The sequence below is a fragment of the Pollicipes pollicipes genome, unplaced genomic scaffold (genome assembly GCF_011947565.3).
Source record: "Pollicipes pollicipes isolate AB1234 unplaced genomic scaffold, Ppol_2.1 Scaffold_3087;HRSCAF=3621_pilon_pilon_pilon, whole genome shotgun sequence".
Taxonomy (NCBI): Eukaryota; Metazoa; Arthropoda; class Thecostraca; order Pollicipedomorpha; family Pollicipedidae; genus Pollicipes; species Pollicipes pollicipes.
The window spans coordinates 40,959,063-40,974,836 of record NW_023596225.1 but is presented as its reverse complement, the minus strand read 5'-3'; the positions used below and the strand labels follow the sequence as shown (position 1 = coordinate 40,974,836).

At 52.3% G+C, this 15,774-nt stretch overlaps 2 protein-coding genes across 2 annotated transcripts; one reads left to right on the top strand and one right to left on the bottom strand.

Annotated features, from left to right (window-relative positions):
* Positions 1-538: 538 nt before the first annotated feature.
* On the bottom strand, positions 539-8,897 carry LOC119090167 (GPI mannosyltransferase 2-like). The gene is made up of 7 exons (XM_037212957.1): positions 8,729-8,897; positions 7,617-8,149; positions 6,932-7,046; positions 5,689-5,922; positions 5,138-5,377; positions 2,000-2,066; positions 539-1,466 (listed from the first exon to the last, which is right to left on the bottom strand). The coding sequence occupies exons 1-7, from the start codon at positions 8,786-8,788 to the stop codon at positions 1,345-1,347; spliced, it is 1,371 nt and encodes a 456-aa protein (XP_037068852.1). The 5' UTR covers positions 8,789-8,897; the 3' UTR covers positions 539-1,344.
* An 875-nt stretch (positions 8,898-9,772) lies between these two features.
* Positions 9,773-15,571, top strand: LOC119090452 (39S ribosomal protein L10, mitochondrial). The gene is made up of 5 exons (XM_037213259.1): positions 9,773-9,943; positions 11,491-11,684; positions 13,577-13,687; positions 14,031-14,232; positions 15,190-15,571. The coding sequence occupies exons 1-5, from the start codon at positions 9,913-9,915 to the stop codon at positions 15,387-15,389; spliced, it is 738 nt and encodes a 245-aa protein (XP_037069154.1). The 5' UTR covers positions 9,773-9,912; the 3' UTR covers positions 15,390-15,571.
* Positions 15,572-15,774: the final 203 nt, after the last annotated feature.

Sequence of the window (15,774 nt, the reverse complement as noted above, 5' to 3'; positions counted from 1 at the left end):
AGGTGACCACCTGTGGCTGCCTGTTATCGGGCCCGATTGTCACCCGGCCCGGCCACAGGTGGCGGCCGACGCACCCGCTCTCAGCGCGGCGGCGCGGCGGTAACCGCAGCGGCACGGCACGGCACGGCACAGCGCGACACGGCGCGGCACACGCACGGGCTCAGCTGCCAGACGCTTTTGAGAATCCACAATGACCCTAAGCGTGAATATGTGCCATGACGCATTTCGTAGATAAGGCAATCTCTCGACAATCCCAAGGGGACCCAGCGGCTAGGTTCCTGTTCCGAGCATCACTTACGACACGTGGTATCCATGTTTCATGACAAAGTCTGAATATCGGTTCAGTACAACAATGAAGCGCCCCACACAAAAGTTGACAAAGGGTAAAAAACCATAAAGTCGACATAGGTCGTACAATAATAAAATCTATGCAACATGGCTTTGCTTTACAGCTCTTCAAATGAATAGAACGCACTGCTAAATAATGCGAATGATCACGGGCGGTCCGAACAAACATTGCATTGTATTGCAAAGCAACTCACAGCAACATTGCACTGTATTGCAAAGCAACTCACAGCAATGCCAACTTAACAAAAGGCTAACATACGCATATAACCAAAACGCGACGAAGGAAGAGTTATATGTTGGCGAGCTGCGGCAACCAGATGTGGATGTGGGGCGCCGACTGAACGATACATTGGATGGATAACTATCCACATACTAGGACAGCACAGCCCTCTGATTACTACCACAACAGATCCTAGGTTGATGCTCAAACCCAATGTACTTCCATGCGTACGTGTCTTATCTATACGGCATTGACGTGCATTGCAAACCCACCTTCAAGCACCCCGCAGTTTGCAGACTCTCTTAGCGCAAGCGCCGACATCCGCGACGGGCAATTACACCAATTCAGATATCACAGTCCAAAGTGCACCAGCAATCTGCCGCCCGACAAGCCGGTGCTGAGCCATGGAAGGCATGCCCGTCGATAGCCGCGTACCATGTCAGAGGCCACGATGTGCGCCCGGGCTACGTGGTGAGCGGGCGGAGGGTTCATCGACACCACCTGTTCGTGAACGCATCGGCGAATGAGGGAGGGGACGGTCTAAACATGCTCGCGTAAACCAGAGCAGACCGGAGCCACGTCGGCCACAGCAGACCGGGTCCACGTCCGCCACAGCAGACCGGAGCCACGTCCGCCACAACAGACCGGAGCCATGTCCGCCACAGCAGACCGGAGCCACGTCCGCCACAACAGACCGGACCGGTATGCTCGGCGCGCCGGGCCGTGACTGGTTGGTTGAGCCGGGCTGGTAGAGCGGACCACGCGGCCCGGTCGGCTCACGTCCACGGCAGGTTGTTGGAGAACAGGCAGGTGCCGATGACGGCGTATGCCAGGAAGTAGAGCTGCACACCAGTGCCGGCTCGACTCGGTGGCTCAGCCAGCCAGCGGAGCGCCGAGCCTGAGCCGCCAGCAAACACCTACGGAGCAGAGACACGCTCAGACGGCAGACGGCAGACGGCAGACGGCAGACGGCCAAGGGAGTAGAGGCAAGCTCAGACGGCAGACTGCATGGGAAACAGGGACGCGCTCAGAGAGCCACGACCGGGAGAAGCCGGACAGCGGGACATAACAGACTCGACCTGGCCCAACTGCAGGCACGCTGGGCCGGGGAACCTCGCAGGTACAATGAACGTCCTCAAATTACACAGAAGATCAGTACGTGAAGTCTGCTATCCAGAAGACGTTGGGTACACGCGAGGAATGCTGCCATACACGTTTTTCACTGGTCGGCTGGCCGATGACCGTTTTGAGCACACTGTGACTTTCAACGACCCAAGTCACCGACTCAGACCGTCCGTGCGCCGGCCGGCCAGCTCAGCAGCACGGGCTGGCCCCGGCCGGAGCGGAGCCGGGTCCAGTCGGAGGCAGTGGGGGCGCTCACCCCGACGTGGCGTGAGCTGGCGCGGCCGGCCGCCGCCGCCGGCGCCGGGCCGTGCAGCAGGCGGGCGGCGAACCAGTACAGCGCCGGAGAGCTGGAGGCCAGCACGCGCGTCGTGACCTGACGGCGGGAGGCGACCGTCAATCGCGGCCAGGCGGCGAGGTAGCGGCCACGCCGGGCTGGAGGCCGGGGTTTCAGCGCTCCCCACGCAGCTCGCGGGGTCGTCCACTCATTCTAAGAGCTCATTCAACAAAAACAGCAGCAACAACAACAAAACATCGGGCGCTAATGGGTCCGCGTTGGAGAAAGGTTCCCGCTCTCGGACGTCTTAGTTTTCTATCCTTTTTCTAGAACAAGGCATTTATAGAAACTCATTTCAGGAGGCAACTCTGAATGCGGGAAAGACCGTAAGAAGGAGAGATTGCCACTTTCGCCCTTTCTCTTCGGCCCAGGACGCCGCAACGTTGTGGGTCAACATATTGCTGCAAGGCGGGCGCTAGTCGTGTATACGTCCTGATTTCATCAGTTATATTATGTGGCACCGCACTGCTAGGTCTGTGAACTAATCAAATAATCTGTGTGTATGGGTACAGGCTTCTGACAAAAACTCCACGTAGTTTCCGGGTTCTTGCAGGTTTTCTTGCCACCACTCCACACATCGGCTTCGTTTTAGTTCTTGCTGGATCCCTCGGTACAATGCCGGGGTGCATCCCGGTTCTTGCCGGATCTTTTGGGGCGTATTTGAGGACTGCAGGATCTTGTATCTTGCTGACCACATTTTAATGTCAGGCTGGGTCTTGATCCCTTCTGGATCCTCGAGCTTATTCCAGGCTGAACCTTTGGTCATTTATCTCCGGGCTTAGTGTCAGAATTAATCCTAGTTCTTGCTGATAATCACTGCAAAATTCGGCACTGAATTCTGGTTCTTGCTGGGTCTATCGCGTGATTCCAGATTTGTTCCTAGGCTTCTCCCATTATCGGAAACGATAACAGCCAGCAGGTTTCCGAGATCAAATCTCGGGAACCAGGTACGTGTCTACTCTAGGACTCGCAGCCACGCACTGCTGTTCGACTTCGTGAAACACGATCTCCGACGGGCAGCATCTCCAACTACATTACACTGCTGCGGACTCCACCACCCACGGACATTCCAGTAGCGAGCCGTCAGAGTGGGGTGCCCGAGCCGATTCCGTTGCTCAACGTTCGAGGACAGGTTGCTTTATGTCGTTTTTGAATGATATTTCCAACAATCTCTTAGGCAAGTGTTAGCAGTTCCTTCGTTTCCAAACGATTACTGCAAGACCATGATGACTTTATCACACCGATAATACCGATGCGTATGCCAGACAGATCCATTGTTGCCTCTTTGTGCAACACTCATGGTTCGGATAACTCAGATAGTGGAGTCGAAGTTCACGCAATAAGCTACACTTGGCGAGGATACGTTGGACGGCAAAGGTCGCAAAGCAGACTCATGTCCGACGGTATAGTGCGAGGATCTGTCTAAAAGCAGAAAGCCAGTTGAATGCTGACTGCCATTTTATCGTGATTGTAGTGAGCTGGCTTACATACATTTATTAACCAAAACGCAAAGAAAATAGGCCACTTTCATCTCGCGGAGATATTTTAGCTTCTGCAGTTGCCGATGAGTTTCCAGGGGACGTTGTGACACTCACAAAAGCCGGGCGCGGGAAAAAGGAAACTGCAGAATTAAAATAAATCCAGTTCGGTCTGCAATCGTACGCTCGCTAAAAACTTCGACACTGATTCAGCGTCGAAGCTTCGAAGTCAGAACAGAAAGCGCCCTTTTAGCAACAGGAAACCTTATTCAGCAACTAACGAAACAGCGCGTCCACCATGGTTTTTCTCTACGAAGCCGGTGGGCCCAAAATCGCGCGTCTACGGCGCGTCATTTGACAACAATACCGCACTTGCTGCCCCATGCAGCGTTCGCAAATGCCGCTCGGCGCATCCGCGCGGGGCCAGCGGCCGGCCGCGCGGGCTCGCTATGGCGGCCGCTCGGAGCCCCCCCCCCGCCGTCAGCGGCCGCCCCTCCGCCTGGCCTGACGCCGCGCCGGGTCACCAGTGACGGGCGGCTGACATTTGCCGCGGCGCAGCCCGCAGCGACCCACAGAGCCGTGACGAACCGCACTTCGGAGGCAACGATTGCTGCCGATTCCCCGCAAACCGATGCGACACCCCTGGCAACGAGCCGTGCCAGTACAGAGTGGCGTTGGCCACGATCCACGGGCGGTGCACGGCTCCTGAGTGCCGACGGTGGATGTGGATGGACCACACGGGAAGAACGACAAGGATTCGCTGTCATCCGCGCGTGAATTTAAGCCCTTACCGCAACGGGCGACACGATCGCTGAAAACTTAAGTCAGGCAAACGCATGCCAGGGTAGTTGTTGCTGGGCACCAGAGGAAGGTATGGTATGCTGGCTGGTATGCGCGGTGCCCACACGGTTCACGCCATACTGGATTGTGCCAGATCACACCGGTTATCGGCGCGTAAAACCCATAAAGGCGGAGGTCTGGTAAAGCGCTCCCAAAATTCATCCCGTAGGATGTACATGATGTAAATATAAACTCATGCTACCAGAATCCTGGCCCTCCGGCGGTCCCTGTACGCAATCCGTTGGCGCTAATCCGTTGCCCTTTGACCCCGAAGAAGACATCTGACCTACTCAGCCCATTTGTCACGCCTGAGGCGCATAGATGCTGGTTTGATGGTCGCCCAGTTCCATGCTGGTTCGCCAATTCTGAGCAGGGAAGGGGTCACAGGCCGTGGGCCCAAAGCCGAGGTGTTATAGAATGAAAAATATCGGCATCCCTGCCACCCAAGCAGCCGAATATTGGAACACTGGTCTGGTATGGCAATTAATGCGCGTGCTACCATCTTACCCTGCCACGGAGCAAGGTCGCTGAAGCAGAACAGTTGAGCTGTTTGAAATGTGGCACATAAGGTATCATGCAAACTCTAAATAAGAATGGATATGCATGACATCTCCAAATTCCCACATGGGCCGATCAGTGAGGCTTTTAGGATCGCATGATTGTTAACTATAAAATGTGGTGTTAACTATAAAACAATCATGAATGAAAATACCGGTATTCTATTCGCGCGGCACAGTCTTCCGTAAGTTCCCAGCAGACAGAAAACAACTGTGGACAAACCGAACCACTGACCTGCACGTGAGCGCACGTGACCATGAAGCCGGTGAGTGCCGCCGCGTGCAGCACGTACGGAAGCAGCAGCGGGTTGACGACAGCGCCACCTTTGGCACGACCGAGTACTGACAGTGTCCACCGCCTTAGGTAGGTGACAGCACCGTGCATTATCAGCACCACAGTTGGCGCGGCCAGCAGGAAGTTGGGCAGCTGGCGCAGAGTGTAGTACCGAAGGAATCCAACGTCCCAATAGTGATCCTGAAAAACAGATAGCAATGCATTCGCTGTAAATTGAAAAAGAACTGCTTGGAAATACTGCTTGGAGGTCAACACGTCGGTCAGCATCACCGGTCAAAAATCTAAATATTTTCGTGCAGGACGCTACGCACTAAATACCAGTCTGCAAGGTTACATATCAAGAGCGCAGGTCAAATGTGCCCGTCTCTGTAGGGCGACCGTCGGGAGCCTGCCGTCCGCCACCCACCCGGACATAGCCGTATGACATGGGCAGCGTGCGGCTGCACCACGGCGAGCTCATGTCGCCGAGCGCCACCAGGCGGCGCACCCACCTGGACGTAGCCGTACGACATGGGCAGCGTGCGGTTGCACCACGGCGAGCTCATATCGCCGGGCGCCACCAGGCGGCGCTCGCGGACGAAGCGCTGTACGTGCGGTGCCACCGGCGGCGCGCCCGGCGTGCAGAAGAGCACGAACGCGTACAGCTGGTACACGGCGAAGGCGGCCAGCGTCAGCAGCGAGAGGGCAGTCGCCTGGCCGAGCCGCCACAGAGCGTACAGCAGCGCCTGAGGCGGAACCGTCCGGTCAGAGGCCAATCACGGGACGGGCAGCGACGCTTCGCGCAGCAAATGCCGCACGGGCGCTCCACAGCCCATAGTGCTGACTGTGCATCGAGCAGCACGGCGACGTGGAGCATTCGAAGGGAGCCCTTATATAGCCACCCTCGACAGTGAACACAAGAATGCAGCATGGCGGCGAGCCCGCAGGCCACGACCGGCGGACCCACGGCCACATCCTCAAAATCCAAAGTTAGCATGCCACTCGGCCACGGGCAAAGTAAGTCATCTGGGGAAATCTAGGCCAGACAGGTGTGTCTATTGAGACTTAGCAACGGCGCAAACAGGACCCTAGCGGTGCCTGGGAGATCTCGCAGGTCATGTCATGTACATCAATTACTCTTTATGATGACCCCAGACAAAAATACTGAGTACCGGCAATATAACCGTGTTAAGCACTATTGCATTATCTAACCAGTACCTCCTGGTACACCGAAGGTCGTGAACTCAGCACCGGAGCTTTGAACTCATAAACTCATAGCGATATGAGTGAGAGGAATATAGTGTGGAAGGTAACAATGAAAAGTAACAGCCCGGGCCTCTCGCGTCACGCACGGAGGGATACAAGGCCCGGTTTGGGTAGCCCCTCCGAGGTTAAAGGGTTCTGTTTCAAGGGACACGACGTACGTGGTCACACACCCTTTATGGGGCGCCAGCGGCTGCACTGGCTATACCAGCGCACTGGCGTCAAGGCGCAATCGGCGTTCCAACCCAGCCGCCGCCCCCCCCCCCCCCCCCCCCCTCCCATGGGATTCTCATCCGCCGTGTTGTGAGAATAGCACTCGAACACTTAACAGTGTTTTACTGTGTATCACACAATGCCAGCAGTTTGGCAACACTTCGTCAAATTGATAAACACTCTAGTCATCCGTCAACAAAACAATCCTGTGTAGGAGGGCCGAAAAATTACAGACATTCATCGCAACCACCCAGGCGTGTGCATCACCGGTATCCTTACCACTGGGAGAGGGACCTTGGCGACATTTTCTTTGGTGGTGCTTGGGAACATCATCGTAATCTGCTTACTCAATAGACTGTAGACCAAAAATCCCACCAGCAGCGTTCCATTGGATCTGCAATGTAAGGCAATGCAAGGCATTGAGTTCACAGCTCCAGATTTCGAGGTTGTCCACGTGACTCGCTCATCAGACACGTTTATCACAGCGAGGGGAAAAGCACAACAGATCACCCAAATCCATAAGCCATACATTAACTAATTAAGCATGCAAATATCGTTGTTCAATGTATGGCCAACGCACACACCAGCCGCTACCTAGCGAGATCTCCAAAAACTATCCATTTACTACAGGACATAAGCACCCAATGACAGCGGATGCAGTTTTACAGGGCGGCCGGCACCAGCAGGTCACTGGCTGGCGCAGTGCACACATTAACGTCGTCGGCACTGCCAGATTATAGAGTACATGCCATGGAGGCTTGTAACAGGTGGCTGTGGCATTAACACGGTACCGGCAGTCCGTACCTGATGCATTCGGCCCGTACCTAGTACCGGCGACGGCCACGTGCGAACTGCACCCGCGATTCACCTCTCGGTACCAGCTTCCCCATTATAAAGTCAGACTGCATCCAGCATGATAGATTGGCCGCGTCCTCGAGCACATGGCTGGGGATCTGGCCGGTACCTGGTAACGGCGGCGAATCCGAAGGCGGCGGCGGCGCCCCACAGCCGGTCCGTCTCGCACAGGAGCATGCCGGTGAAGCTGAGGCACGCGAACAGGGCCTCCGAGTACGGCGCCGCCAGGAACACGGACGCCGGCGACCAGCAGAACAGCAGCGCCGCCGTCCGCGCCTGCGCCCGGTCGCGCAGCACGCGCGCCGACAGCGCCAGCAGCGCCTGCGCGGCAAGCGCGGCCAGCAGCGTGTTGAGCAGCACGGCGGCGGCCAGCAGCGCAGCCGGCGGCGAGAGCAGGCCGCTGGCGACCAGAGGCGCAGCACCGCCGCTGGCCAGCAGCGGGAGACCCGGCAAGAAGGCCAGCGTGTTCTCGTGGGTGTAGCCATGCTGAGCCACGTGCAGGAAGTACTGAGCATCCCAGCGGTGCAGACCACCAAATAGAGTGGTGATGGTTCCATCCAGGGGCTTCCGCTCCCCTACAGGTGCCACCGGCGCCACAAAGGCGTCTGACTCATGGTCCGGCAGCAGGTGGTTGCACGCACACTGAGGGCACAGGAAATAGAAAAAAGTGCAGGAAATATTCTGTGATAGTGCATCACACATACAATGAAGGTGAAATCAGCTCTACATCACTCACCAACAAGCAGTTTGTGACAAACAGCCAAAAGCATCTAATGGTTTGTATGCCTACTTATTGTGGAATGAGTATAAAAACCTGCTTGACATCACTACTGAACTACCCATGATGGATGGGTATGTGGGTGGGTGAGGTCATTCATTGGTGGGTTTGTGATAATGGTGGAAGCAAGTGGTCACTCCACCCCTTTTGTCAAAGTTGTATTCATGTCATTCATCCCAAGCTCCTGGACAAAAAACATTACCTTTAGCTGACAACATTACCATAGAGCTGACCTCCCCCATTGACACTCATGTAGTCTTTGCTACTGAGTGCATCATAGCAGTCACAAACCTCAAATCACTCCAGTACTCTAACTGCTGTCTTGGAAAAATCATCACACATTTGGAACTTTGGGTTCTGTCATGTCGCAAACAAAGCACTGAAATACTCACATGCATCTAGGAAAGCAATTCAACAGGCCACAATCATGCCTGATAACCCACCTGAAGCACAACAAAACCAGCACGGATCTGGAGACTTTGCTTCAAGAAAGCCAAATCCATCTTCAGACAATTTTAGAGGCATGCAACATGCCCAGCAGGTGCGTCCGTGCCAATCAGAACCTGAAATAACAATAAAACTTTGGTCTTCGGCGCAACATGTATTTTTCGCTGTCGGGAGTCGGCCTCTGTTCCGTTCTATGGCCTCAGTCGGCCGCCCTCGCATTGCTAAAAGCAACGACGGTATCAGCGCGTATCCGGCTAGCCTTGAGCCGGCTTACGTTATGACATAGTGTCTCTCCTGCGGCACATTGAGTTTAAACAAACCTGAAAATTTGCTGCTTTTTAGCCTAATCTGCTGACAACGACAAATACTGATAATCCCATTATCTGAGTATATCGCACAGAATGTGAATAAGCATATTACGTTAATATCTTAACAGTGATTTCCATGACTGGTTTAATCAAAAAGCCAAAAAATGGAGAAAAGCTTGCCAAACTACACTTTCAACCTGTTGCTAACAGATTAGTCCATTCACCTTAATTTTTCCTTTTACTCAGCAGATAAGATTCACCACCTCTTCAGTGGGTTTAACGGATGCAAAGCGTTTCATGACCACTGGGCACTTGGATCTGAAGATCATGGCGAGACGCAAGGTCATCGTGCCAATCCCTAAACTGGGTGTGATGATCTGAATAAAGACACAGCAACAAAATTTCCCAAATTTTGGAATTTTTATGTTGCATCCATAGGGCTTTAGGGAAGGAAACCCTTCAAAATAGTGCATTGTCCCTTAGCCTGCAATCGGAGGTAAAGCTAGGCTAGGCCCGCGGTTGCTGTTGTATGCACGTGAAAATACTTAAGGAATTAATATTTTAAACACCCCAACACACGCTTGTTTTACATGAAACGATGGCGATATTTCTAAAGTCAGCCAGCTGAACAAAATTTATTAGTAATAGGCAGCACTATAAGATTTTTAGTGAGACAAAAAATGCGCAGTCGTGACATTAAAGTTGTACTGGGGTCATGGCCGGCGGCTCTGGACATGCGAGAGGCGTAAATGGTTTGGATTTCGATGGGTGGATCGTTTAAGTGAATGGGACGATTGCATGGTCTTTGATAGGTCATAAAGATGTACCTGTAGACACTTGTTGTGTCGTGTTCTTCCGTGTTTTTCCAGAAGATGTCTGTCCCTTCTGTCACTACGCTGCGAGGTAAGACTCGTTAGACAAAATATACTGACCTCATGTTGGGAGACGATGACCAGATGCACATATTTTGTGCTGACTGGTGATGTCCACACAAAGGTCAAGGAGAACTATTGCAATTCAACCAGGAATTTGCTTATAATTTTCTGAAACAATGTTGTCATCTTGTATTTATGTGCTTATTATTAGAATGTACACAAATGTGTCCTTAATGCATGACTGTGTCTGAAGGTGTAATACGTGTACCAGCGTATACCAGATAGCATTATTCAAATGGTAAGCAGTCTCTTGTGGGCTTTTTACACCTATTATGCACTAATCAGCCAGTTTCCAAAACATGACAAGTCAGGTATAGCTCATGCTGCCAGTATCCAAAATTAGGAGAGTCTTTGTGTTCTTTGGCTACCAGAAGGTGTTCTAAGTGGTTCATGTTTTGCCACAAGCAGCTTATCAAGGTTCTCGCCAGGGTCTGCATATGGCCAATCAGTTATGTAAAGCTTTCACAAACTATGATCTACATTTTGATGGTGACCAGAAGGTAAGCAGGTGAAAATGTCTGTGTGATGGTACCATTGCAACAAGGGTTGGTAAAAGGAAATAGCTGGCAGCCTGGTTTTCAGATACTATAAACATGTAAAAGTCTATGCAACATATGGTTTATAGGCTGTAATAGGCTCCCTGCCACTCCATAAGCTGTAATGGAAGCTGAAGTACAAGTGAATTGCTAGTACAAAATGTGGTGCATACACATCTTAATGCAGCCCTGCTGCTCTCTTAGATCTGGTGTTATGATGCTGAATCAAAACACCATTGAGCAGTTTTGGTTAGTTTGTCCCTGAACTGAGTTGATTTGACAGGATTGAGTACAATGAATAACCTTATCAATAGGCTACACATTTCCATAAATGTGGATTCCATGGAGTTGATGGATTCAGGACACAGAAACATGCAAAGATGTACTAGAAATAAACCAGTTTTTCAATGGATCATAACCTAGCAGGCATGGGTAAGTCCTAAAGCCCCTCCTTAGTCTGAATATTGCTGTTTTGAAACAGAGTCTGAATTCTATCATTGTCCAAATGTGAGGCCATCCTACATGGGGCCACATCTGATCTCATATATTTCCATTGATCACATGTCTCAGTCTGATTTGACATTTTTAAGCCATCCGTGTCTCAGATAGCTGTGGGTTTTGGCCAAATCTGAGGTCATCCTACATGGAGCCAAATCTGAGCTAACATGTTCCCATTGATCAAACATCTAAGTCTGATTTTAGCCTTACGTGTTCCTGAGTGAAGTATGTATTAGACCCATAAAGGCTTGAGTTTCATTTCATCAATTGTCTGTGTAATCATGCTTGGCAGACATGGTTCCATATCAAATATTCAGGATAGGGATTGTGAAGGACCACCAAGGTAATGTGCAAATGCATATCCAGCCCACCATTCTCAAACTACTATTTTGTCATACCCAGCATCCTGACAAGTTTGCACCAAAATACTTATAACTTATGATATATTATATGCTGACCTTAAGAAATCACTGCTTTGCAGGGCTGGTAACCCGTGGTCCGCTGCTGACCTGCGTGCGGCACAAGGCGCGCATCAACATCCAGAGGCCCAAGCTGCCGCACTGGGAGAAGGCGCGCTTCCAGAGGCTGACGGTGCCGCAGCTGCCCCAGACGGCAGACCTGCTCAGCGAGGACGCCGGCTGCTACCATGCCGTCGAGCGGCGCCCCGAGAGAGAGGTCAGTCGCGTCCGCCGCGCCCCGCTGCGTTCCTGGGCCATGATGGCCTGATCTTACCGGAAATTTAGACTACTCACATACCACACATTTAGGAACTGTTACTAGAGCGCAGACAAAATACGTGGTGCATACCGTGAAAAGAACACGTGACGGAGCACCGATTCTTCTCATCATCACCGAACAGACACTTTGAGTACGAGGTTGTACCTCGATGGTTGTACTTTCCTGAAGCTGAAGCTCACAGGTCAGGTGTAAACACCTTCCCAGCTGAGCTGGCGTACATTTGATCATGATTCACAGCGTCTGAATTCCGGAGGGGCTGCGTAAAAGGCACCAGCCGCTGCGGTAAAATAACGTCAATGTAATCTACAATGAGACAGCTGAGAAAGAATTACATAATTTCGGCTGGGTTCTCTGCTTCTGTTCGGTGTGTTGTTATGGTACGAGTTCGTGTTACACTGACTAATTGGCATGGCAGATAATGCAAGTAGGAGAGTTTTAGTGTAAGCTGATGCGGTGTGTATGCCCAAGAAAATTATTGCATCTGACGTAAATCGGCGTTGTGCGAGCTTTTTTCGTCGTCTCGCCGCCTTTAAGCGACTTCCACTAGGAATGGCCGGTTCCAACGGTTACATTTACAGCGCACATAAACGGGCTCCTATAAGGGAGCCTTGATACACAACGCTTGGATGTGAAAATTTGGAGAAAAGATGAACTGTGAGGGGATTAAGTTGCCAATGATCATTTTCTTAGCACAAAGGTACGAACAAGTCATCTATGTACTTGGGGAGAGTTTCAACCCGAAGACATCGGACTGGTCCGTATTCGCACACACGTTCGTGAAAGAGCAGTAAAAGCCGTCAGAGCGCCTGCGCGTAGTACCATGTTTTGAACTCTGCAGCTACTGGTGCTGCTGCAACCGCGTCGGTTTTCGAGGCGTCTCCGATGCCGCTCCGTGAATCGTTATGAAATGTGTGCTGGCTATTTGAGTGTCTTTGTTTATGGGATCTCTACCATTCAACCTCCTGCGGAGTCATATCGCCGAGACTCGACCTTGTATACAAAGCTCGTTCACATATAAATCTGCCGTCCAAAGGCAAAAGGGCATAAGGGCCAATAGTTAACGTAACACACAACACAAACACTTACACACAACGCCAACACCACATGCACTTACATGACACATATACTTACATATAACATGCATAACACACAACACTTACGTCTTTTTTGTCTTAGACGAGAGAAATGTGGAACAAAGAGGCGCTCCACGGGCGTCTTTCTCCTTGCATTAACCACATCTGTGTATGCAGCTGATTTCGTAAAGCCAACATTTTTTAGTTTGGCCGTATCAACTTCGTGACCGCCCGTAGCGATATCGCCGGTCCTCTGTGATCCAGTTACATTAAAGCTAAAACGCATTGACGCTCTAGTGCAAAAGCGCTTGTATTGTACTATTTTAAGATTTAATTCAAACCTTTTGAATGAATGGATTTCTGGGATCAGAGCTCACGTTAAGCAGTGCTGTTGTGTGAGCCCTGATCTTCAATCCGGTCGCGCCATTCCAGGTCAACGGCAGACTGTCGGCGAAGGTTTAACGCACCTCAGTGTGCGGCGCGGTCCGTCCTGTGCTCTGACGTCACCTAGACTCTCGCGCGACAGTTGCTCCCGGCCGCAAGCCACATCTATCAAGGGCAACTACCGAGTGCATGAAGCGACTTGAACCCACCCCGCCACGTTAGGATGGATTGAAAGTCAGGTGTTCTAACCAACTGAGCCATCGGGACAGACAAATTGGCATTGGCTGTTTTGCTATAAGTGGGAAAAATCGTATGCCAGATTTACGCAATAAATGTTCTCCTCGTCGCCTAAGCTCGTCATCTGTTCCACAGGAGAATCCTCTGGAGGTTATCCTTGGGAAGATGGTTCGGGAAACATGTGAAAAGTCCGAACTTATCGTCTTCTTCCACAGGAATAGCATTACCATGAGCGAGGTTCATAAGGTGAGGGATCGGTTTCTGCTTTTTGCATCGCGTCTATGATTGGTTGTTTTTTACACGGCTACTCGGGCAGCCTGATCGTTTTGTGCGGGAGGGAGCACCTTTCGCGATATGCAGCAGCTCATTAAAGGCACCAATCCATGATATGATAAACCATGTCACACCAGGACAATTATGGCAGATCATACCTCAACGATGAAAGAGATATAGGTTTACCGTGTTGCGATGTTGTTCAATGGTATGAGCGCAGTGGTGCGGCCCGACGCCCCCCCCCCCCCCCCTCCTCGTTCCTTGAACATGGTGACCGCCTCACCCGAGGGGACTCACACCGGCGGCGCGGCTCCAGATGTGGCAGATGCTGAAGCGGGCCGGCTTCACCTACCACAAGCTCTTCAGCAACACGATCGCTGCTCACGCGTTCGGCGGCACGTCTCTGGCACCGGTGCTGCAACTGTGTCGGTCGCACACGTCGCTGGTGACGTGTCCCGAGCCGCGGGTGGCGCAGCTGCTCCGGCTGCGGAAGAAGCTGCCGCAACTGGTTATGATCGGTAAGCGATGGAGGCTGCGGCTGCGGCTGCGGCTGCGGCTGCGGCTGCGGCTGCGGCTGCGGCTGCGGCTGCGGCTGCGGCTGCGGCTGCGGCTGCGGCCGCGACTGCGACTGCGACTGCGACTGCGGCTACGGCTGCAACTGCGACTGCAACTGCGACTGCAACTGCGACTGCAACTGCGACTATATATATATATATATATATATATATATATATATATATATATATATATATATATATATATGCCTGATGCAGTCATGCGAGCTATGTATATTTTGGCGTCCCATGACATTGAGTGTAGTCGCTTCCAAAGTTCATAGTTATCATTACCTGTTAACGTTATCTATGTGGATCTCACTGATGCATTTATTTGTCTTATTTTACCAGATGTATGTTCTTGGACACTGTATGTATGTTTATTCCAGTTCGCATCAGTTCAGCCTGTGCAGACGACCGTACTGCACCAGCCAATTACAAGTTATTAATATTTGTGCCTGACTTTATCGGCCGGCTAGGGACCCCAAATAACTTAGTGGCTGATTGTTGTGCTAGAAGACCGCACCTCTGCGGATGGGGGCGTAAGGTACAGAATCAAAATATGGGACAAGGGCATCCTGAATGAAATTGCGCCGCAACTATTTGCTCTTAATGTCAACTATTTTAACTGTCATGTGCGGTACGGTCATCTCTCCAGGCTCCCCTTTTTGAATGTGCAGAAACGTCTGGCGACAAAAATGTGTGGGACACCTTCGGATGCAGTTGTATATTGACCTTGTCTGATGTTGTAACGAAAGGGACCGTCGACGATTGCCAAGCCGTTCTCATTGCTGGGATGCTCCAGCGGTGTCCTGGAGCTGATGTGCGTCCGTGAGAGACGCCGCTCGGTCCTCGCGACCGCGGTCGGTGCGCCGCCGGTGCCACGCCGGCCCAGCTAACGCCGCTCGCCCTGTCCGACAGGCGGCGTGGTGTCGGGGCGGTTCATGAGCGTGGCCGATCTGGAGCGGTACGGCCAGCTGCCGGGCCGGCCGGCGCTGCTGGCCCAGCTCAGCGGCCTGCTGGCCGGGCCGGCGGCCGCCACCAGCGCCGCCCTCAACCACCACCAGGCGGCGCTGGTGCGCAGTCTGGCCGCTCTCAGCGAGAGCCAGGAGCAGCCCTGACCAGACCAGGCGTGATGGCAGGGTGCTGCGCCTCGGCGGCCCGGTCCGGCACGTCGGCCGCCTGTGGTGGACAGTATGCGTGTGTGTGTGTGTCTTCTCAGTGTAGAATGGAGGTTTTGGCAAGGGTAGTCCTTGGTGTACTGAGCGTTCAGGATATTGAATACACATGGTCCGTATGTTGATGGATGCTGAATTAAAGCTGGTGGTTCCTGGAAAACTATTAACAGGGGCGCACCCAAAGCCTGAATTCACTCATTAGTACCCATTAGTACATTAGTAACGAGACACGAGACTACCGATGCGTTTGATGAAGCTGGACGAGCTGGGGCTGCAGTGACAGGAATCGTGCTCCCCGCATGGCTGGATGTGTAAATGAGCTAAAATG